General features: G+C 41.4%; 1 protein-coding gene and 1 long non-coding RNA gene across 5 annotated transcripts in view; one reads left to right on the top strand and one right to left on the bottom strand.

The window, feature by feature from the left end:
- The window catches only part of SNAP25 (synaptosome associated protein 25), an 89,198-nt gene that overhangs the window by 11,766 nt on the left and 53,784 nt on the right, over nucleotides 1-23,648 (bottom strand). For all 4 annotated transcript variants that reach the window (XM_061626174.1, XM_061626173.1, XM_061626175.1 and 1 more), the window contains exons 2-4: nucleotides 20,227-20,363; nucleotides 18,615-18,656; nucleotides 7,566-7,614 (exon numbers count right to left, since the gene is read on the bottom strand). In XM_061626174.1, the coding sequence (XP_061482158.1) occupies nucleotides 7,566-7,614; nucleotides 18,615-18,656; nucleotides 20,227-20,298 (163 nt within the window). In that variant the 5' untranslated portion in view covers nucleotides 20,299-20,363. The remainder of the gene's footprint in view (nucleotides 1-7,565; nucleotides 7,615-18,614; nucleotides 18,657-20,226; nucleotides 20,364-23,648) is intronic.
- Nucleotides 543-12,860, top strand: LOC133384261 (uncharacterized). Its single transcript, XR_009762472.1, has 3 exons — nucleotides 543-657; nucleotides 11,007-11,144; nucleotides 12,598-12,860. It is a non-coding gene; the product is annotated as an uncharacterized LOC133384261 (long non-coding RNA).

The raw sequence follows: 23,648 nt of genomic DNA, 5'->3' as shown, positions 1-23,648 counted from the left end.
AGTTACACCTGTTTTGCATCATTACAGTATAACATAACTATCAAGCCCACCACAGTGGGTTTATATGCAAATAACAAGTGACTTTCATGAACACCAACAGCCTGGTGCTTGCTTAGGGTAGCACTAGCTATGGCCCACATTTTCACAAGTGGGAGATAATGCTTTCATGCCACTATTATCTTTGCAGGAACAAAAAGTTATTATGCCACACACCCCAATGTAACAATATGTGCTAAGATTGCATCAGCAGCCATGCAGCACAATCCTGTGCATATTTACTCAAAAGGAAGCCCCATTGTGTTCAGTGAGGCTTACCTCCAAGTAAGTGTGCATAGAATTGTCACCTTACTGACAGTTTCTCAGTTGTTTTGGTACTACTAGACCCATTCCCTTTACTGCCACGTCACTAGTTGGTCCCCTTAAGAAAACGACCTGATTCAATATCCAGTTTTCAAACACAGCATGGTGGCCAATCAGGAAAGAAATGTTTTAATTAAAGGGAAAAGACTAATCCCAGCTACAAAAGAAAAGAGAAGAAACAGGAGAGTCTTGAGGCTGGTTCTGTTTACATTTTCTGCACTGGAACCAAAAGAATATAGATGCATATTTCTGCAGATTAGTACAAGAAAAGACCAATTCACAACCATTAAATAAAAGGTCAGTCCCTGGAGTTAAAGGGAGGTTTCAAGAGAGGAAGAAGAGAAAGAATGGTAGTTTTGACTCTTGGCTTCAGAAGTTTTTCTCTCTCCCAATCTCTGTATTGCGGGTGGTGAATAAGGAACAGGGTTAGAAGGTAGAGCATGGAGGGCCCTGTTATAGCCCATATGTGAAAGAAGAGGGGAATCAGCTAGAGCAGGAAGAGCCACCTCCTATCCTCCCTGACCATTGGTCATGTTGGCTGGGGCTGATGGGAGTTGTAGTCTCAACAATATCTGAAGGGCACCATGTTGATTACTTGAACTTAGAAGGAAAGATGCAGAGGAGGCCATAATATGAGTTTTCCAGAAAATTTGGAATGAAATGTTCCCCTCCAGAAATACCTAAAACCAACATAGCATAAGTATTTGACTTACGTTTAGCAAATCAAACTAAGAAAAACTACATTAAAAAAGAGAATGTTGTGTTCATTTTCTATATTACACAAATATCTCAAAAGGCTTTTTTTCCACCAATGGTCAAATGTATTTGAACAGAAATATTTGATTGGGGGGGGGAGAAGTGGACTAAGTGTGGTTGAAATGGTGAAACTAAAATGCCAAGCTGTACTAAAAAATTTGGAGTGGTTGTAAATATTTCAAGACATGACAACTCAATAGTATACATTTCCTTTTTGTTATTTAGATTCTTCTCTGTGGGGGGTGGGGTGAGGCAGTGGAATATGGAAAAAGCAAAAACATGCTCATTTTAGCATGAAAATCTAGGCACAAAAATATATGTGCTCCTTAGGAACAGTCACCTCAAAATGTTCATGAAAACTGTTCATATTTGACTCATATTCCATCCGTTCCAAATGCCCAGGTTAACTGGTATTAGATACATTCATTGTTTTACTAATGAATTTGATGAAACAATCATCAAATCGAGGCATTTCCACTAAAACGAGAACACACCTCCATCACTGGCAGGAATAGGAGCTTCCTTTGTGTCCAGGTCTCAGTAAGTCATATGAGAGAGGTTTTAGTAAGTTATTATTGATAAGAGGGTATTGCATGTTTATCCCTTCCCCCTTTGGAGTTTTTGCTGGAGTTATGTATATAGATAATCTTGAGATATCCATTTTTTTGTTTGGTTGTAATTCTTTTTCCTAGAGATGGCCAGTAGGTGCTTATTTTGACTTGGAATGAGTTGGGCCTTTCTGAGCTTTTAACTGGGGATACCCAGGACTAGGGATGGGCAAAAGTGTCGATTTCAGTTTCTAATTTTTCCCTGTTTTAAGTATAGTTCTCTGCATTGCTGCATCAATTTGTGATTTTTTAAAAGAAAAGTTATCGTGAACATTTGCCAGCATTTTAGTGCAAATTTCTCCTAACATACACAGTTTTATGTGCAGTATTGCCTATCACATTTTTGCAAGCAATTTCCTCTAATTTTATATGTTATTTTCAGAAATATATGCATTTTTATGCACATTTTCCCCTAATATACACATTTTTGTACACATTATTTCGCTGGAGAACTGCATCACAAAATGTGGAGAAGGGTGAATTTCAAAGGATAACAGTGTTTTGCTTTGCATATTGTTCCAGAAAATGTCCATTAGGTAGATTTGCATTAACATCCTCAACAAAATGATTTTCTCCCCCATTCCTACCCAGGACAGAACCTGGGGTCTTATAAGGGCAAAACATCTGTTTCCCCTATGAGCTAAACTAGATAAACTAGGATGTAAATGCCCAAGTCCAGATTGTAGTGAGTTTTCAGTGGAATGGATGAACAAACACACATTATATTAAGTAATTACATATCTTCACCAGAAGGATGTGATAGATAGGAAGATTCAGGTACACCAGAGCAGAGTTTGCTTGCCACAAGGGCAGCTTTACGTTGCTCTGCCAATGCAAATATTCTGGGAAGTCAGTTTAGTCAGCCACAGGAGGATGACCTCAGCTTAGGGTGATGCTCAGGTGGTTTTGGAGTAGCAGCAGCCAGCCTGTTTCTATTTCAATACATGTGCAGCCAGCTCAGGCATACTGTAATTGCCAAGAGAAGAGAGAATGCGAAGGGAGAATGCCTGATGCAACAGACAATTAATTTTTTGTCACAGACAGGTGTTGTGGCTCGTGGATGCCTGGAAGTCACACTCTCCTATGTGAATTCTGTGTCCCTAATCTCAGCTGTGTGCACACTTATTAAGATCATTCAGTGATGAGGGTTATGCTCCCTGCACATGCTTTGCTATTTACTTTGTATATTATGGGGATGACCTTGGCACTGAAAATGGGTCCCAGAATTCAGCAAAGATGAGACCTCTTGCAAATTAAGCCCTAGTAGATGCCTTAATTTGTGGCTCAGTTAACCAAAAGTGCTTGGACTTAATCCACTTTGGATCCCTGACATAACTCAATGGGATGCAGGTACCTTTAACCCAGACACAATTACTCAGTTATATGCTTTTGGAATAGGAACCTAATGCTGCAATGCTTGATAGAAGGTAAAATCCACTGATTCCCTCATGGAACTTACTTCTGAGTAAATATGTAAATATATGCTCACTGGGTGACCTTGGGCCAGTCACTGCCTCTCAGCCTCAGAGGAAGGCAATGGTAAACCCCCTCTGAATACCGCTTACCCTGAATACCCTGTTCGTAGGGTCGCCATAAGTTGGGATCGACTTGAAGGCAGTCCATTTTTAAATATGTTTAGGACTGCACTTGCATATTATGTACTCCTCTCTAGCACAGCTTGTCTGAGCCATGTGGGTTGGTTTTACTAACAAATGACAGGCAATTCTACTGTCCTATAATCCTATAAAATGCTGCTTTAGTTATAGAACTGAGCAGCAGGGCCATTTCCACTGAAACATTTTACATCTGGAACATAACATAATATGGGACATATTAAAATGTTTCATGAAAATGCATCAATTAAATGTGTTTATGAACAATAGAGTCCCGTGGCAGAAGTTTGTGTGGACTACAGTAATTGCATCTGATGAAGAGGACTCAAGTCCATGAAAACTTCTGCCACTATAAAAAGGCAAGGACACTTGCAGATTGTCACTGTTTGTTCTGCCATTAAAGTAAATTTAAAGCTCTTGTACCATAAACCTGCTTCCAAAAAACCTGACTTTTGGGGATAAGAAAAGAGACAGAGAAATGGATTGGAAACTTAGGGGATAACATTTGCTTGAAGCAATATTGTAGAAACTTCCCACAAAGTAATCAGAATGAATCCTCAGTAAACAGCCAGTGTTGTAGAATCTCTCCACAAACATGGTGCAGCAAATCAGAATGAATGCTAAATAAACCAATTGTGTGGAATCAACCACAGTCTTTAAGGTGTAACAAGACACAAGCTTGTGTGGCGCTCATATGTTTACAGCATGTTATATTAGACCAGGGTCATTTGTAATGGCTATCTAGTGCCTGAACATTCCAGAAAACATGTCACTGTCTATTCCCCTACACACATTTGTTTCTGCAAATCCATAAAGATTTGAAACTAACTTACTGTGCTTCTCCTATAAACAGTGAGAATCTCATGTTGGTAAGAGAACTAAGAGGCTTCACTGAAGTGCCTTGTGGTTTTTGAGGTGGGCTGCACACTCATCACCCTGCACTGTCTTTTTGATGTCAAAGGCGTTTGCTTTTTTATGCCAGAAATAAACCCTGATGTTGACTCATGAGGTTTTTGTCTTGTAAATTATCTGCAGCATCAAAGTAAACAGGTCCCCTGGGAAACTTAAGGAGAGGGTGAGGGCCCCCGAAAGAATGTGATGCTCTTTGTCATCTACACGTTCAAATGATCCATGTCAGAATCCTTATCTATGAAACACCTAATAATCCTAAGTAACTTCTGCTGTCAGGGTCATCTGAAAAAAGATCACAGCGCAAGGTTAATAAATGGTTTATTAATCGGATCATCTGCTGAAACATACTTGGTTTAGACACGCTACACAAATGACAGGAGGCTCCTACAGGGCAGCAGAGAAACAGGGGTTCCAGCTGTACACAATAGGTTAACCACATTTCCCCCAAATCACATTTATCCAACCTGTGCATTGCTTTTTTTAAAAAGTGATACAAATTTGGTTAAAGAACAGTGAACATAGTGCAGCAATCACATTTCCAGAGTCTGAATCATTTCCAGCCTTCCATGCCACTCGCGGATTAATTAATCTGGAATTTTAAGGCATGACCCGTACCAATTTAAAACAGCTTTTAATGAGTTTTGACCCTTTCCTATATGCAATACCATTAAATACTCTCAATATCCAGCTTCTCCCTCAGGTCTCAGTGTTCAACAGGAATTTAGTATCAAGCCTTCTTCTTCCATCAGAGTTTAGAGAACTTGATCCCCAAAATAGACTGCATGCTGGAGACTTGTGGAGCTTTGGACCACAGAAGTATGGGCACAACTGAAAGGCTACAGTCCTCAAACCACTTCCTGTGAAAATCAATAGGATTATTTAGGAAATGTTGGGTTCAGGATATCAGCTAAAGAATGTGCAACCAAGCCAATTGAGAAGGGCTGAAGCTTGGCAATAGCTGTGGCTCTGCATGCAGAAGGTCCCAGGTGTTATACCCGACATCTCCAGGTAGGGTTGGAAGAGACCCCTGTCTGAAACTCTGGACAGCCGCTGTCAGTCAGTGTAGACAATACTGAGCTAGATGGACCAAGTCTGAACTGGTATAAGGCAGCTATCTCAGTTCCTAACCAAAACAAAACATATAAAATGGTGACAGAATTGGGCTGTTGTGGAAGATCCACTTTGGTTTAATGGAGGCAGAAAGGAAACTGCATGTTTGGCCAAAATATATCATGACATTTTCAAGGAAGACCAAGGGATTTAGATACCCAGTTCCCATAGCTTCCTTGCACTATTATGACTGTGACTCTTTTAAAAACATAGTCTCAAATGTCTGAAAAAATTGTGCAGAATTTTTAAATATCTGATTAAATAATACTATGAAAATCACTGAAATGGTGATGCACAGAAATAGATGTTACACTGAACCATGTATCAAAGCAACCAAATGGGATCTGTTTATCAGAGTAAATGCCATTATACTTCATGATTAATATATCTAGAATCATAGGGTGGTATTCAATAGTTCTACTCAGAGTAGACCCACTGAAGTTAATAAACAAGGTTAATGTAGGTTCATTAATTGCAATAGATCTACTCTGAGTAGGACTTAGTTGAATACAACCCATGATTGTGAATCAGATTATAATGTAGTAGGATTCTAACTCTGGCTCAAATAATTCATCAATGGGCATTTCCTATTTTTGACAAGCTGATGCAGAGTAAGAGATCTTGAGATACATTGTATTTATAAGGAGGCAACAACACGAATCCTGCCTTGACAGTAGCCCACACCCTGGGTAGACCCTGGCTGTTGCAATCACTCCTGTCTGCCTGTGCTTGCTTAGCTGCATAAAACCTTCACCCATCACCTTACAGATATTGCTGAACTACAACTCCCATCATCCCTGGCCATTTGCCATGCTGACTGAGACTGATGGGAGTTGAAGCCCAACAACATTGGGAAGGCCACACATTCTCAGTTCCTAGTATACATTAAATCACAATAACAACCAAAACATGCATTAGTACTACTGTTAAGATGCCTTTTATAGGTGACCACTAGAGCATACCAACAGTGACTTAAAGGAATTCAACCGAGATGTGTTCAGTCCTTATTTTAGATGTAAATGTCCTAGGGCAGCGTTTCCCAACTAGTGGGCCACCAGATGTTGTTGGACCACAATTCCCATCTTTCCTGACCATTGGCAATGCTGGCTGAGGCTGATGGGAGTTGTGGTCCAACAACATCTGGCGGCCCACTAGTTGGGAAAGGCTGTCCTAGGGACTGCGTAAAATGGTGACTGGCAAAGTGTCTTTACATTTTTATCTTAAACACATTTACATGGAAGTGAGGGCTGCTCCAAACATTAAAAATGTCCAGTGTGAAAAGTGCATAGAAGCATGCAAGCTGCATGAAGACTGTCATGTCAAACAATGGGGAGGGGGCAGGGGAGGGGGCTCAGGGGTAGACCACATGCTTTGCTGCAGAAGTCCCAGGTTCAATCCCTGCCCTCTCCAGGTAGATCTGGGAAAGACTTCTATCTGAAATGCTAGAGAGCAGCTGGTGCTAGTCAGTGTAAACCAGGGTCAGGGAACCTGTAGCCTCCAGATGTTGCTGGCCTACAAGTCCCATCAGCCCTGACCAGTGGTTGTGCTGGCTAGGACTGATGAGAGGTGGAGTCCAACAACGTATGGAGGGCCACAGGTTCCCCAGCCCTGGTGTAGACAATACTGAGCTAGATGGAGCAATAAATAGTGTGACTCAGTATAATGTAGCTTCCTATGTTCCTTACTGCACACGTGTCTGTTTCATTGCATGTACACTCACTGGCAAATTGTGATTGGTTTGGACTTCATGATGCTCTATAGCAAAGTGCTTTCTATGCAGAAATTCATAATATTTGAAATGGCTCTGGATTGCACTGGACCTTCCAAGTAAATGCCCATATGTTGTTCCAGCACAGAAGCTAAAATCCTCAATTCTGAAATACTATACTACATTCCCAGCAATGCTTCCTTACAGAAAGTAGTTAGAAGACAACAGCCTTTCTCTGCAATACTCTGCTTTGAAGCAGTCTGATGTCAAGTCTGTTACTGAATTCCTGTTGATTCCAATGGACACTGGAAAAAGTCTTTTTCAGCTTTCCATCACTAGTAACTAGGTATGTATTTTACATCCTTTGTGGACACATAAGCAAACACGTGCTCACACACCTGTATGTGTTACTAAGACCTTAAATAGGTATCTATAGTTAATAATTTACTTCACTGAAAAGATGCTTTTTAATTTCTGATGTAAATGATCCAAACTTACCTCCTTGCTCATCCAACATAACCAAGGTCCTGATACCAGCATCTTTGCTCTACATTCCAGTAAGAATAAGAAGATGAAACAAAGAGACAGAGGTAGAGAAAGAATGAAATTAGTGAGAGAACAAGTAGTCCTTGATATGGAAAAAAATATATCAGAAGATCAAAGATAAACTGTGAAAGGGATAAAGGAAACAATAGGAAGCAATTACATTAGGGATGGATGAATCTGTCAATTTTGGTTTCTCACCATTTCTCCTTTTTCCAATCTTAAATTCAGTTCTCCACATTTCCACCTCAGTATGCATTTTTTTTTAAAAAAATAGTCCTCATGGAAATGCACCAGCATTTTAGTGCATTTCCCCCTAATATACACAATTTTGTATGCGATTTTGCCTAATATACACATTTTTGCAAAGCCTGTTTCCCTTAATATTTGTATTTCCTCCAATATAATGCATTTCTCTATGTTATTTTCATGAAAATATGCATTCTTATGCATACATACTCTAGTGTGTGCATTTTTGTACACGTTACTTAGCTAGAGAATGGCATTGTGAAATTCGGAGAAAAGCAAATTCCCAAGTATGGCTGTGTTTTGGTTCACATATTGTTTTGGAAAGTGTGAATTCGCTAGGTTCACCTTTGAATGTTAACTGAATCGAATTTCTCCCCCATCCCTAGATCACATCCATAAATAATATAGAAGAAAAATTAATATTCTCCATTGCAACAATACAGCTTGGTATTGATTGCAATACTATATTATCTGAGAAGGCAGGAAAGATTTTCCTTAGGAAATGTTTGTCCCACTCAGAGCTTGGAAAAGTTACTTTTTTGAACTACAACTCCCATCAGCCCAATCCAGTGGCCATGCTGGCTAGGGCTGATGGGAGTTGTAGTTCAAAAAAGTAACTTTTCCAAGCTCTGGTCCCACTGGATGTGTGAACCAAGTGTTAGAGCTGGGAAGAAAAGTGATTCAAGGTAAAATTTGTGAAATTGACCCATTGATTCAGAGTGAAATGGTCCATCTCCCAACTTTGTTTTTTCCAAACTGCTTCACTCATTCTTCAGCACGTTTGTCTAGGAGCAATTCCCACTGAACTCAATTAGGCTTACTTCTGATTAGACATGCATAAGAGTGTTTTGTTAATCTCTGACTCCCCCACCAGCATTTTTAAACATTTGGGTCTGCTTGTGAATAAATAATCTTTTCTTTTTGTTTTTGTTCTGCAAGACATTCTTATACAAGAAAGAAGGAAACAGAAACAGGAAAAAGGTTTTTCCTCGTAGTTCAGGTTTAAAACTAGAGTTGTGTGGAACAGCACTGTCTGACATATTTTAAATGAGTCGGCTTAAGTTGGTTTAGTCCTTCTGTCAAAGTGTGTCTTTTTCTGTAGTTATAGCTGTCATTTTTAATGGTGGCAGCCATTTTGAATTTCCAAAAATGCAAAAAGCACCCCAGAACAAGGTGTTCTGGGAAAAGCAGCTTTGATTCTCTTCCTCCCCAAAGAATTTTGCCTCACCCTTGAAATGTTACTGAAACCAAACTGCTGATTTCAAGGTAGGCAAAATGGTTGAGAAATGTTTTTTGTCAAATAGAGGCAGCCCTCAAACCAGTTGTGTTCAAACACTGTGGACCAAGGCCCAATTTGGATTATATTTTCCTCCAGTCTCTCTCCTACAGATGATGTGGGAGAAAGACCACATCTTCCCCCCTCTCCCACCTACACTGCATGTCTATCTTGTAGGGTATCCATGGAAGGCAGGGCTGAGCAACCTTAGACCCAGGGGCTGACTGTGGCCCTCCAGGCCTCTATCTGGTTCTTGGAACTCTCTCCAGGACACACCCCTCATTGGGCCTGCTTTGCACCCTGGGTGTTTTTGCTTGGATGGAATGTGTCATTTAATTCTGATGATTCCTCTTGTTTGTCTGGGTGGAGGATAGAGAGGGGTGTTGTGCTTACTCACTTACTCAGCTTACTCACACGGTAAAGTTTATTGTAATTGTAATTGTTCCACCCATTTGTGCCTGGCATGTGGCCCTCAGAAGATTGCCCAGAAGGGAGTGTGGCCCTCAGGATGAAAAAGATTCCCTACCCCTGATTCTATTCAAGGGATATGCCCATGTATGAACATTCAGATGGCTTGGAGGTGCAGCAGGGAAGGTGCTCTCTTGCTCCCCAGCCATGTATAAGAGAAAGGTCAGAAGTCAGTATCATCCAACCAGGCCCTTTATCATCTAAGATGGTCATGAATGATCTGACACTGAACAATACATAATTCATTGTTGGCCAAGCATCCTGAAAGGCAGAAAAGAGCCTTCTCCTACACCGATATTTCCCCGTTAGAGATGGGGATATACCATGGACGAAGGAGAACTTGTTACTGGACCAATATTTATCAATCTGATCAACAGATGTCTCTCTCCCCCACCCCCCATTACAGTTTATCTTTTTCTCTCGGGCTGCAATGGAAACATAAGTTTGTTTATACCGAAACAGTTATGAATGGATAGCCCCAAAGGTAGGATCTGCTTAACTGGAGGGATGAGCAGGAGAGAAATACAAGAGTTCCATCTGGAAGCTGCAAAGAAGCATGGGACCACACTTGCACCTAGATAACACCAGAAGCCATTCTATGTCGCAAAAGAAGCAGTGTGATTTGTAATTTTTTTAAAAAAAGCATTCAAGTGTGCTGTGAGAAATGGAACTTGTTCATTTCCCCCATAGTGGGCTTCTAGAGCACACCCAGCTCCCTATAAGGCAGGGGCGGCAAACCTAGGGCATGCCAGATGTGGTTGGACTACAACTCCCATCAGTCCTAGCCAGCATGGCGAATAGTCAGGGATGATGAGAGGTGAAGTGCAACAAGTCTGGAGGGCTGCAGGTTCCCCATCCCTGCTCTAGAGGAATGTGCCAGGGCTATTTCCCATGTTACATCAGAGTCACTCACCCCCACTCTCTTGGCCATTGCTTCTCTGAATGTACAAGTCAGGTAAGGTAAATAATCATTTCTGTATATGGCAACATCATTCATATATGGCATATGTGGCAAGTCACTAAGAGTACATAAAAATAACCTTAAAAGCAACAACTGATGCCCATACAAATCAAAATCAAGGTGAACGAAAGCAAAGGCAGGAATGTGGACCAGACAATGAATGCTCTCTGAGTGAGAGAGAACTGGAAACAGAATCTGCACCTTGATTAGTGAATGTCAAACATAGGTTAAGGGGAAAGGGCATCCCTAGAATCTCCACCTGACTAGTGCATGGAGAAACTGGGAGGGGAATGGGAGTGATTTCAATGGCTATTCTGTGGTGCAGGAAATGGAATTTCCCAACAGTGGAGGGAATGTGGGTGGGGGGGATCTCCCAGAAAATGTCTGAGAAAATTCTCTTCTGAAATGTTTTGGTTTTGGTTTTGGCTTGGTGGCTCACAAGTTCTGCAGGTCAAGACAAAGGCTGGATCCTAAAAAGAGCTCATGGAACGGAGTTGGTAGAAGAGGTCTTGTTCCCACCCTCAGCTGCTCAAGGCCACTAAAGGTCTCTCCTGAGGGTCAGAAGATCCTCCTGGACAGGGTGAGCTGTGCAACAAGGGGTGGGGGGAAGGGGAAAATCACCCCCAGAACTTGGGTTTAGGCACCTTCCATAAGCACCTCATAGGAGCCAAACCAAATATATCATGTCTGCTCGAGGAATCAGGGCACAAATTCCAAAAGGAGGCAATGAAATACATTTTATTTCATTTACTCTGGTGTAGCAACATTGTTCTGAATGGGGTAGGAGAGACATTAAACTACCAGGACTGTCTGACAGTGCCAGCAGTTAGAAGAAACTAAAAGGAAGTGTCAGTTGCGTAAGGACACAAGAATGGCTGCAGAACCATTTCCTAAGCATGCGTTGTAATTTATTTCCCCAGTCTTCTTTCCCCACCTGGGCACCCTTCTCCTTAGTTAACTATGGTCTGCCTTAACACCACACTATAGTCTAGCTGTCACTACCTGCTGCCCTCCAGCTGTTTTGAACTCCAGCTCCCAACAGCTATGCTGGCTGGGGCTAAATTGTAGTCTAAAATATCTGGTTGCTGAAGGCTGATGTAGCCCAAGAGCCCATTAAAGGTGCTAATGTATTCACTTGAAAGGCAGCATATTATCTATTTATTTACTGCATTTATATATTTTGACTTCTGCAAAAAGGGAGCCCGTTTTCACAGAACCTTCGCCCCCCCCATGAAGAGGCCTCCTTATTTGCATGGGGGCATATAAACATGGGACAAGAGGTCCACCAAATTTAAAACCATCAGCAGTGCAATCCCCCTCCTTCTCATCAAACTTTTTGCCAAGATATGTGTGTGTGTGTGTGTGTGTGTGTGTGTGTGTGTGTGTGTGTTGTAGGACCTCACAGGACAAGGTGATGTGCAACACTAACTCACTTATAATTAGGAACATAGGAAGCTGCCTTGTTGTCAGACTATTATTGTCTACACCAGCCTTTCCCAACCAGTGTGCTTCCAGATGTTGGACCACAATTCCCATCTTTCCTGACCATTGGCAATGCTGGCTGAGGCTGATGGGAGTTGTGGTCCAACAACATCTGGAGGCACACTGGTTGGGAAAGGCTGGTCTACACTGACTGGCAGCTGCTTCCCACAGTTTCAGAAAGGAGGATAATAACAGCCCTATCTGGAGATGCCTAGGGTTGGGTTTGGGACCTTCTGCATGCAAAGCTGAGGGTCTACCACTGAGCTATGGTGCTTCCCATAGTCAATGGGGCTTACTCTCAAGTCAGTGTGCTTAGGACTGCAGCCTTATTCTAGGGGAGTGCTGCTCTTTGGGAGAACATTTTACACATATCCCCCGTCACTTCTCACTACAAAAAAGAAGAAAGAATCCCACAAAACTTAACTGCAGCCCTAGCACTAGCAGATTATGGCATTTGCCGTGATGACTGGCCTTCTGTGAAGCAACACACTTAAATGCCAAGCTGATTTATCATGAAAACTGACCTATACCTCAACGTTTTTCTTTTTCAGGATTGGTCCCGAGGTCAAACCTTTCAACTGGAAAGGATCTTTGCTTCAGATTTAGCCACACTGACGTACATGTGAAGCATGCATTGCTCCCTTTTGCAAAAGTTCTTCATTTTGCCCCAGTGTTTTGACATATTTGTTGGATGATCACAGCCAAGACATTGCCATCAACAGGCAACAGACAAGGTGGCCACTATCATAAAACTGGATCCATAAAGGAAGAAGAAGAAATGATACTTGGAAGGGAGAAACATCACAGGCAAATAGCAGAGGAATAAAATCCTTGTGTTGAGACATGGTTATTAGTGGATTCTTAGACTGTGTGAGAAACAATCCATAATGGCAATTAGAGTTAAGGTAGTCCATTAAATATGCTCCAACCAACCTATTTTTATCCTATATATGAACAGCAAAGTCATTCTCTGAGGATCCTCATGAAGCCAGAATGGCACCATCCACACATAAGAGGGAGATATCATCAGACTTGGGGGACACCCCCCAAGGTTTGCAGAAGTAGAACAAAATATTTGGGGGGCTTCTTAGAAGAATACCCCAAAACATAGGCATGAAATGTTGGCTGACTTTTGGGGTGTGTGTGAAAAACTGGTGATGGGGTGGAATGGAGTCCCTAGAAGAGGGTGTAGCTGACTGGCTGGAACCCTGAACAGGAGCACCCACACTACAACATTTTGTTGCAGGTCTGACATTAGTTCTAAAGTATCAGGATCTACTAGGTCCTTCACAACGAAGGCCACATTCACCAACTCAGCAGCTTAGTAATCAGCTAAAAGCAGCTAACGCATGATACATGCAAGACACATTGGGAATCGATAGCCATTCAATGGAAAAGAAAGGCAAAGATGACTGAAGAGGGAAGAGTTGCAAGAAGCAGAAATGGAAACAGAGAGGCAAATTATGTTGAAGGGATGAAGTACAGAGATTTAACATTGCAGTGGTACATCAAGAAACTTAATACCCTTTCTGAGCTGCCTTTCCCTGCATTTACCTGGAGCATAATGAGGGCTTATTTGGGAAGTTTCTTGTGGTGCTATGCACAGAAGATTTAAGAAATACTATTTGAGCACAGTAAAAGATCTGAGTTTTAACTAGTCTATAAAGATATTGCACCTGCTAGAAACACAAGAGGCAGATAAGACACATTACCTCTCTCTACAGGATTCCCAACTCCTGAAAAGATTATTTACAATCAAGGGTTGGGTCAAAGACAAGGCTCAGCGGAATCAACAATGCTGCAGAAGAATCCAAACCATTGTTTTAACCTCTTCTTAAAATGACAGTTGCCTTCACTTTTTGTACACAGAAAGTCCCAGGTTCAGTTCTCAGTTTGGTCAGTAGGGATGTGAAGGGGATGTGAAGAACCCCCCACTAGAGAGTCAATGTGAGTCAGATAATATTGGATAGGCCAGATAAAACGATTCAGCATAATATACCATATCATCATGTGCTCTAACAGAAGCCATGATTCACATTGTCATGGCCCTAGACCAGAAATCCTTGGAGGAAGAGTGAAGGAGATGGATCTACTCCCTGGTCTGTCCCACATGGAGCCATGAACACCAGAACCTACATCTCTTCCCCTAAATCTCAAGGAAAAACCTCTGCCACCAGCCCCAATGATAGCTCTGCAGACTCCTTGCAGGAATAAGAGAGCCCTGAGGAGACATCTCCATAGCTTGGAACCCTGGGGCCTAGAAGAAGCCAATGGCTGCAGAGAAAGGCTCTGGTCCCTTTATTGGCCAAATGTAGTTTTGAGGGAGTGGGGCCTCCAATGAATAAATACCAAACCAAGGCTGTAAATATCTGCCAGTTGCTCCTGAGATGATTTGTAAAATAGTCTCAACTGCAGATCACTAACCATGGTCCTGAACCTCATACCTTGGTCCCTCTCCAAGGTGCTGATCTTGCCTCGCCTTGCCTGCCTGCCTGCCTGCCTGCCAGGAATCCAGAACGACTGATTTTCCTCTTGTTTGGGTCATCACCTATCTTTAGTGGTGGGATTTCATTGATCAGGACACACATGACAATTTGGAGAAAGGGCAATAAGCAACCTTCTCAGTGGTGGCTTCCCATTGTGGAATGCTCTCCCCAGAGAGGCACGCCTGGCACCATAATAACCTGTTTTTAGGCTCCAGGTAAAAACATTTTTCTTCATTCAGGCCTTTGAAGTTTAATTTTCTATTTGTTTTTAGTCAGATGGGGAGTTGGATATTGTTTTTATGTATTTCATGTATATTTTAGGATGTTTTTATTATTGTTTTTATGTGTATGAGGTTTTTAATGTTGTAAGTCACTTTGAGTTTCTTTTTGGGGAAAAAGGCAACTAATTAGCAGCAGCAGCAGCAACCTGGATTTCCACTAGCAGATATTCTATAGTACCATAACAAAACAAGCAAAGAAACAAAACAGGTAACTTCTTAACACTAATAGTAAAAAAAACAACACCCCAAGATGTCTGATTTAAATTAAAGAATAAACTGAGTCCCAGACTATTCACCTCCTTATTTTATAAAGAACTATTTAATATGCACATGGTGTCAAGGGATTTTTTTGGACTGGCATAATCATTAGTGATATTTATTTATTTATTAGATATATATTTGCCCTTCCTCCCAGTAGGAACCCAGGGTGGACATATAATATAATGGGAGGACAGCCCCTGGTCTTCCAATATCTACAAATTAAGAACCTAATTTCAACATTTATGTTTTACAGATTTATACATAACAAAATGTACTGATTACATCTACAGCCAGGGCTTGGTTGATAAATAGTACAAGTTTCTTCAGAATTTAGAGAAATTTACTTTCAGCTTTGAACATAAATGGGAATGAAATGTAGGAGAATCAATAACTACAGAAGACTGAACTTGAAGATACAATCATCTGTTAAAAATATAATTCATGTAAATCTTCAGGAAAATTTCCACAAAATTCAGCTTAGGTGGTATCTAATCCCCACGCACCCGAACAAAACCTATAACATTCAGGAAGACAGGGGCTGGAGGTATAATGCACTGTGTGAAAATATCATGCATATATTTTGGTTTTGCTTTCAGGTGCAAATATTTTAGTGAAAAATACCCAGTATAATTACAGATATGCTAGGCAGACAACCTTTTTGTCTCCACAGGCAAGATCATTTTTAGTATTTGCCCCACAGGCCAGATTTGACAGCTTGGTGGGGCAGGTGGGGAAAATGGCCTTGTGGGCCAAATTGGACCCCCTGGTCATGACTGGCCTGGAGACCAGAGTTTCCCCACCCCTGTACTAGAATATCAAATTCTTATGACTTCTAAAAAGAACCTTCTTGGATATTTAAAAGGGATAGTTAGCAAAGAAGATCTCGAACCTATAAACATCTTTTTCTACCAGCAGGAGGGCAGGTCATTGCTGTTAATTACAAATTTCCTTGGCTTTTAGTTAAAATGCAGTCGCATGAGAAGGTTTGCAAAACAGCTTTAACAGCTAAACTGTTTTATAAGAGGGGTAAAGAAGGACATGCATCCAGTAAATATATTGAAAGATGATTTATAAAATACTGGAATGGAAAATTCCAAGATAATATGGAGCCTTATGTGATGTTTTCACTTTTTAAAATTTTGACGCTTGCCTCCTATTCAAATTACAGTACTGATATATATGTGTGTGTGTGTGCATGTATGTGTCTAATGTGTATACCCACTGACTGTCTTTTCTTCAATGTTTTATTTTTGCTTTGAACAGGTATGATTTGCTTAGACTCTTATTCTTCAGGATATATGATCAGTATGATATCTTGATGCTTTATATTGTATATCTTTTGTACTTTTCAAATAAAAAAGGGAGAAATAAATCAATCTGGATCTGAACGTGGGTGGCCAGCTGCACATTCTGACATGAGCCCAGATCCCAGTGGACCACTCTAGTGATACAATACCTGTGCACTTGTGAAGGAACTTTGCAGGGCTGTGGCAAATGGGGATCTACGTTCACTGCAGTGAAATGTTCAGATGGCTACTTCATATACCCAGAGTGATGGAAACAACACCACCACACACAAAACAGTTGGCCTGACTGCCAATAAGCCTAATATGTAATGAAGTTGTGTGAATTGGCCCTAAGCATCATACTGGCAATGATAATTTGCTATAAATATTAGTCCTTGATCCAATCTTAATAACATTTAATGTACACAAGATGTCATTAGACTCCATTTCCTATCAGCCCCAGCCAGCATGGCCAATGGCCAGAGACAATAGGAGCTGAAGTCCAGCGGCATCTGAGGACCCAGGTTGGCTATATAGTATTATTATTGCTTGTTTCATTTCAGTATTACGTTTTTTATTAACTAAAATATGTATATCCTACCTTTTTAGTGTACAAATACCACTCCGGGTAGTTTACAACATACAGTAGGGCCTCACTTTACAGCGCTTCGCTTTACGGCACTTCGCTAATGCGGCGGTCTCAATTAGACGCATATGGCGCTTGTTCCGCTTTTATGGCAGTTTTCGGGCATCGTGCTCCATTCTATTAAATGAGTTCCGCTTTTCAGCGGTTTTTGCTTTTCAGTGGGGGTAGGGAATGTAACCCGCCGTATGAGTGGGGCTCTACTGTATATAGCATTACAATTCCATAAAGCAATGCAAAACAGTTAGAAAATAGTTTACTTCTATCCACCAATCTTCTGTTCTGTACTTCATTGCACTTTTTCTTGTAGAAAAATAAACCACACCCACTGTTTATAATTATTTTATAATGTGCTGGTCAGCCAGCTGGGCTTACAAAGTGATCTCCTGATTGCTTGGGCCCTACACTTTGGAATTCCCTCCCCTTAAATATTAGACAGGCATCATCTCTGTTATCTTTTCGGCGCCTATTGAAGACCTTCCTCTTTCAATAAGCCTTTTCAGTAGAGACCTTATCCCAGTCTGCATTTGTGCTGGAATTGCTTTTAAAGATGTTTTAAATATGTTTTGTTTTAATATGTTTTAAAGACTTTTAAGATGTTTTAAAGTGCTTTTAGTGTTTTTGTTTGCTGCCCATGGCTCCTTCTGGGAGGAAGGGCAGCATATACATTTAATAAATAAAAGGTACACAGACAGAGCTTCTTTCCTTGTGTTACAACCATTTAAGACATGCCAAAGGTAACAATGCCATCTGAGTGTCAAGTCTGAATGACAATGGAAGAGTTTTCAATAGCCATGCTGCAATTCTGACATTCTATTCTTTTAAAATAATATTTCTAAGACTAAACCTAATCATCTTTGGGGAACTTGTGTCCACAGCTCTAAACAAGGTTTGCATGTCACTACTGATTTTAAAGTAGGAGGTTGTTTTCATTTAATATCTTTTACATTTGACCAGAGCTTGGAAAAGTTACTTTTTAAACTATAACTCCCATCAGCCCCAGCCAGCATGGCCACTGGATTGGGCTGATGGGAGCTGTAGTTCAAAAAAGTAACTTTTCCAAGCTCTGCATTTGAAGTTAATATTCTGGATTTTCACCTATTTTCCTAGAACGTTTGTCACAGAGTGAAACACTGGATGCATTTTCTATGTTCATCCACCAAGCACGTAACACACCACCTGTGTTTCTTTGCAACCACCTTGCCCTTTATCAGGATAAAAGCACATATGTTCACGTGTAGGAGACTCCTTCTACCACACCACCAAAAAGCAGTTGCAGTTAACTTTACATTGTGTGACGTTGCTGTGTATGTTACCAGACAACAATCATCTTCCACATGTGCCTATATGGATGAGGAGGGCATCATCCCATGAGAAGCTCTGGCTTAATGTATGCTGGATGAGCATGTGGATTCACCCTAAACTGTCTAAGTGCTTTAGAAAACAAAAAAACACTTGTGTATCAGAAAGGTTGTGACATTGATTGGATAATCAAGGAAGTGATTAGTGAGCTTCAGCATTGCTTGTTTCATGGGCTTCAAGATGGATCAGCTTCTGGAAGCCATGAAGCATTCTCAGGATAACACTAAAGATAAATCTAGAACCCCTTACCTCTTCAACAAGCTGCAGCATACGACGGGTGCTTTCGAGTGACTGAGAAGGAAATGAAATTATTATTATTATTATTATCTAAAATTTATTAGACGCCTATCTGGCAGGTAAAATCCTGTCACTCTAGGCAACGTACAGCAAAAATATAATACAGATACATGTCAAAACACAAAATACAAAACAGTCAATTAAATCAAATTGAAAATCAAAAATCAAATGAAGAAACAGAGAAAGAGAGTTACAATTGCTAAACAGTTTTCAGCTTGAAAATATGCAAAATGTAAGCATGTTGAACACAGTCAAATAAAAAGAAGATAGCTGTCTTATTTTAATTTATTTATATAATGCTTTCCCCCTCACCCTCACTTGGGTCTTTCAACAACCCTGTGGCTAGGCAAAGAGATTGTGGCTGGTCCACAATCAGCCAGTAAATGTCGTGGCTAAGCAGGGATTTGAACCAGAGTTCTAGTCCAACACTAACCACTATGCCTCACTAGCTCTCTTCTGATTGGGTTCCCACCACATTGGTCACAACAGACTATGACTGCTCCAGGTTGGGTGTGGCTGAACAGGGCAAGGTTCTTACCCAGCTTTTCAGCAGGGGAAGCAACGAGAACCTTACAGCCAAAATTCTCAGTGTTTGGAAGTGAGACTGATCGAGAGTAGTATCTTTTGTTCTAGCAATGAGAAATAGCTTAGTGTTAGGATTCTAGGTGATGGTGGCATATCATGGGCTAAATTCCATGGGAAGGAATTCACCTTCCAACAAGACATATAAGAACTCAGTACATCCTTGTTTATGTATTTAGACAATTTATGCCTCATCCCCCCTCACTCAAATAGTGCTCAAGAGGGGTGATGAAAACGAAATATCATTAGATCTATCCACAGATCTATCTATAGCTAACTAGATGTCCTGTTAGTGGTAAAGCCTAGAACAGGGAAGCGGACCTTGTAGTCCTCCAGATGTTGCTGAACTCCAACTCCCAGCATCCCTGACCACTGACCATGCTGGCTGGAGCTATGGGAACTGAAGTCCAACAACATCTGGAGGGCCACAGGTTCCTCTTCCCTGCCCTAGAAGCATAAACAAAAGTGACAGAGACTCATTTTGCACTGTATGTTATATTCGAGGGGAGGAATTACAAAAGTCACTTAAGTTGTCAGAAACACTCTTCCTTCCATTATGAAGGCTTCACAAAGCCAACAAAAAACCTGGGAAAAGCTTCCCTATTGGACAGAATCCCAATCCCTTTGGAATTACCCTTCTGCACTTTTTGCATTTACATGCAGAAGATCCCATGTCCAAAACCCAACTTCTTACACTAAGATGAGGCAGAGAAGCTGTGCCCCCCCCCAGATGTTGCTGGACTTCAGCTCCCATCATCCGTGACCATTGGCTGTGCTGGCTGGGGCTGATGGGAGTTGGAATCCAGCAACATCTGGGGGGCCACAGGTTTCCCACCACTGAGTTAAAAGGATCAGGGGCAACAGAGCTAGGAAAACAGGACCAAATAGATAAATCCTATATTATTTTTGGGGGGGGCTTAGCCTGCAGACCTCATGAGGAGCCTGTGGTTTTCTGTTACTGCTCCAGTGACATTTCTCTCACCTCATCAGTCATCTGGTCAGCACGCTGCTGCATTTCTTCCAACTCATTGCGCATATCAGCATCTTCGGCCATTTTGGCTGCAAGTGTGTTGGCAGGGCTTTAGGGTCAAGTGGGTTTCCTTTGTCCTCCCTGCAAGCCTGGAACACATAAAAAAAAGAAAAGAAAGAAAAACAGAAAGGAATAAACCCAGTGAAGTGAAATTAAACATGCTGCACTCTTGATTTTTGTGTGTTATGGTGAGTCTTTTCAAAACACCATTGGATTAGTGGTCTGATCAACAAATTGTTTCTGGATGATTTGTGCGTCAATGCCAGGTATTTTCAAAAACACTCTTAGATTACTGCTCTCACCGTCAAGTCATTCAACTGTGGCTGGCAATTCTTATGAGCCAGAGAATAGTCATAGATTGTTCCCAAGGTGATGTTGTTCTATTTCTGGGCTATTAGTCACTTTCTTGAATAGGAATCCAAATGTTTGCTTCCTTGGTGCAATCACGAAGAAGAACTTATTCATTTCTGTTTTCAAAAGACACCATGTCAACCTTTATTGAGCAACAAACCCAGTGCAAAGTGAAGATTTGCTGAGGAAAGATCTCACACAAGCATTCTACCCAGAGCTTGGAAGTAATTCGTTACTGTAATTCATTACTTTTTTGAGGAATGAGTTGGTAATTCCTTTACATTTTGATTGTAATAGAACGAGGAGTAATTTTATTACTTTTGAGGAGTAATTGTAATGTTTCCAGCATTACTTTTGGGCATTACTTGGGGGGGAGCAGGGGAAGTCTTCTGCTCCTCTGACTTGTGAATGAAAATCATGTCCCTCAAACTGGGCTTCTGTGCAGCATCGCTCTTCCTTCATGCTCTGTGGGTGGGTAGGAGGTGACGAGGGAGGAGGCGGAGAGTGAGACGGGGTGGAGTGGAGAAAACAATTGTTTAAAAAAATGGATGGTGGTGGTGAAGAATGGAGTGGAGGGGAAAAGGAGCTGGAGGGCAAAAACATGGATAAAGGAGAAGAAGGAGGCAGCAGCAGAATGGAGATAAAGAACTGTGGAGGTGAAAGATCACAAGGTGTGTGTGTGTGTGTGTGTGTGTGTGTGTGTGTGTGTGTGTGTGTGTGTGTGTGAATACTGTGTTTGCATTTGGCACACAAAGTGGCCTCCACCACCCTCTCTGGCTACTGTGCTGCATTTGCAGTATTTTAACTTTTTTGCATCTCAGGGGAAAATGTTTGCTTGGGTGAGTGTCCCTTAGTTGGTGGCTGGGGAGGGTCCGGGAGGTGGTTAAGTGACAGAGATTATGCTTGCTGGCTGTGGAGGGCTGTGCAATTAGTTTGACGTGCAAAGATCTGAGTAGTGGCCTCTGCCTCCCTCCCCACCTCCCTTACCAGCAGAGAGACCACCATTGCTCTCTTATGGATAAAAAGAATTATTCTACTACTTCTATATGTGTGTGTTTATTTTTAATGTTGTTTTAGGCTACTTAGATGTGCAGCAGCCAAGGCCGGCACCTTGTAGGCATTTGTTTTTTTTAAAAAGTAACCAAAATGTAATTGTAGTGATTACTTTTGAGAAAAAGTAACCAGTTACTTTCAGAGCAATTGTAATGGTAATGGTAATTACTACTTTTTGGGACCATGTAATTGTAACTGTAATTTATTACTTTTTAAAACTAATCTTCCAAGCTCTGATTCTACCCCAAACAGTCAAAACTTTCTCCATAGTTGGTGACAGAATTGAAATAACCATTTCTATGTATTACCAAGCCCTAACTGTTCTAATGCCCCAAACTGTGGGCTGGGTCTGGTCCAATGTATTTTGCAAAAAAAGACCTTGTCCACAGGAAAGCTTTCTCCATTGAACAAAGAAATGTGTGGGAACATGTCATTCTCTGTTGCGTCTCCTCAAGGACAACTTGTGATGGACAGATCAGTCTATTCCTGCCCCATGTCAGTTTCACATGCGGTCATGTCGAAGTTTCATATCATTTCCATATTATTGTGCAGATTTTTAGAAAAACCCAGTCCATATGTACAGCATTATGAGGTGGTCCAAGGCCTGCCTAGGAGCGACAGGATGTGATGCTGGGATGTCCTTTCCAGGGACATTGTACAGGAAAAAAAAGATGGGCATGCCTGCACTATGTCCTTGGGAGTGGCACCAGCATGTCATCATGTCCCCATTGCTCCGAGAAGCTGCTGCAGCATCTGGGCTAGCCATTTTGAGTGGCTCTTACGTTCACATAAAGTTAATGGGGGTAGCCCACCTCGAAGCAGTAAGTTTTAAAGGGATCTTCCCACCATTATTCTGGGAAGTGCAAAGTCCAATGGACAACTACATTCCATCCACACATTCATCCAGGAAGTGCGGATCAGGTCAATTCATACTGGAATATGAACTGAACAAATTTCTTGAACATCATTCCCAGGCTAACAAAGCTGAAGTTTCCATAACATGTTGCCTTTTAATCATGGGTGTTGTACAGTGAATAATCTTTCCCATCCCATTTCACATTGAAGCATCAAGAATGTTTTACTTTTTCCTGTGACACAGAATGAGAGGTCCCATAAAACCCAAATGATGAAATTTCACATTCGCTGTAAACTAATGGAGCACACTTATCTTTTGTAAAGGCTGAAGACAAACTGTCATACTTTATAGTATTTAAGGTGGACCAAACTTTCTGGGATAGGTGGGGTAGGAGACCAGCTGTTTAGAGTGTGAGTTGTGACCTCGAAATTTCTGGTGCAAATGTCATCTCAGTCACAAGCATACTCAAGACTTCAGACAAGCCACTGTCTCCCACCTCTCACCCCATTTGCAACATAGGATCAATAAAGTTCCTTATCAAGCTGTTGTAAGGATTGTTAAGACATGGCAAGTGACGCACCTTACTCCTCTTGGTATTATTCATTTGCATTATATAGGAAAAGGAGCATAGGACAGCACTCTCCATTCTCTTCTGATTTCTAAGCTGGGGTCACTTAAACCACGTAGTAAGCTAGACTTGAGATGGCATGAGAGTTCTTTCAAACTTGTCTTGGAATCGAACCTCAGGAATTCTGAGGACCCAAGTCTAAAACAGACATGAGCCCATCAACCCTCAAACTCCTCTCCCAAATGCTCAAAATCTGAAGCTTCATTGTTGCTGCCACCCCACACCCCATCCTCACCACCCCAGTGCTTTCTCTCTCAGTTATGACCCAGGTACCCATCCTGCCAGCATTTTCCCCAGGATGTTGGGATCTCATAGGAAAAGCCTTTCTTTTTCAAAGGACACTTCTGCTTCAGGACTCTTGGCTGAGAGTCACTTGAGCATTTTAAACTAGACAATGGAGAAGTTGACCAGTCTGAGTGTATTGTACATCTCTAAAGACAAGTGGAACAGGAAAGGTAGAATGGTCTCACAAGTCATAGATGTCCC

Source organism: Rhineura floridana, chromosome 4, assembly GCF_030035675.1.
Source record: "Rhineura floridana isolate rRhiFlo1 chromosome 4, rRhiFlo1.hap2, whole genome shotgun sequence".
In the NCBI taxonomy this organism is placed as follows: Eukaryota; Metazoa; Chordata; class Lepidosauria; order Squamata; family Rhineuridae; genus Rhineura; species Rhineura floridana.
This window is presented reverse-complemented; position numbering and strand designations above follow the sequence as displayed.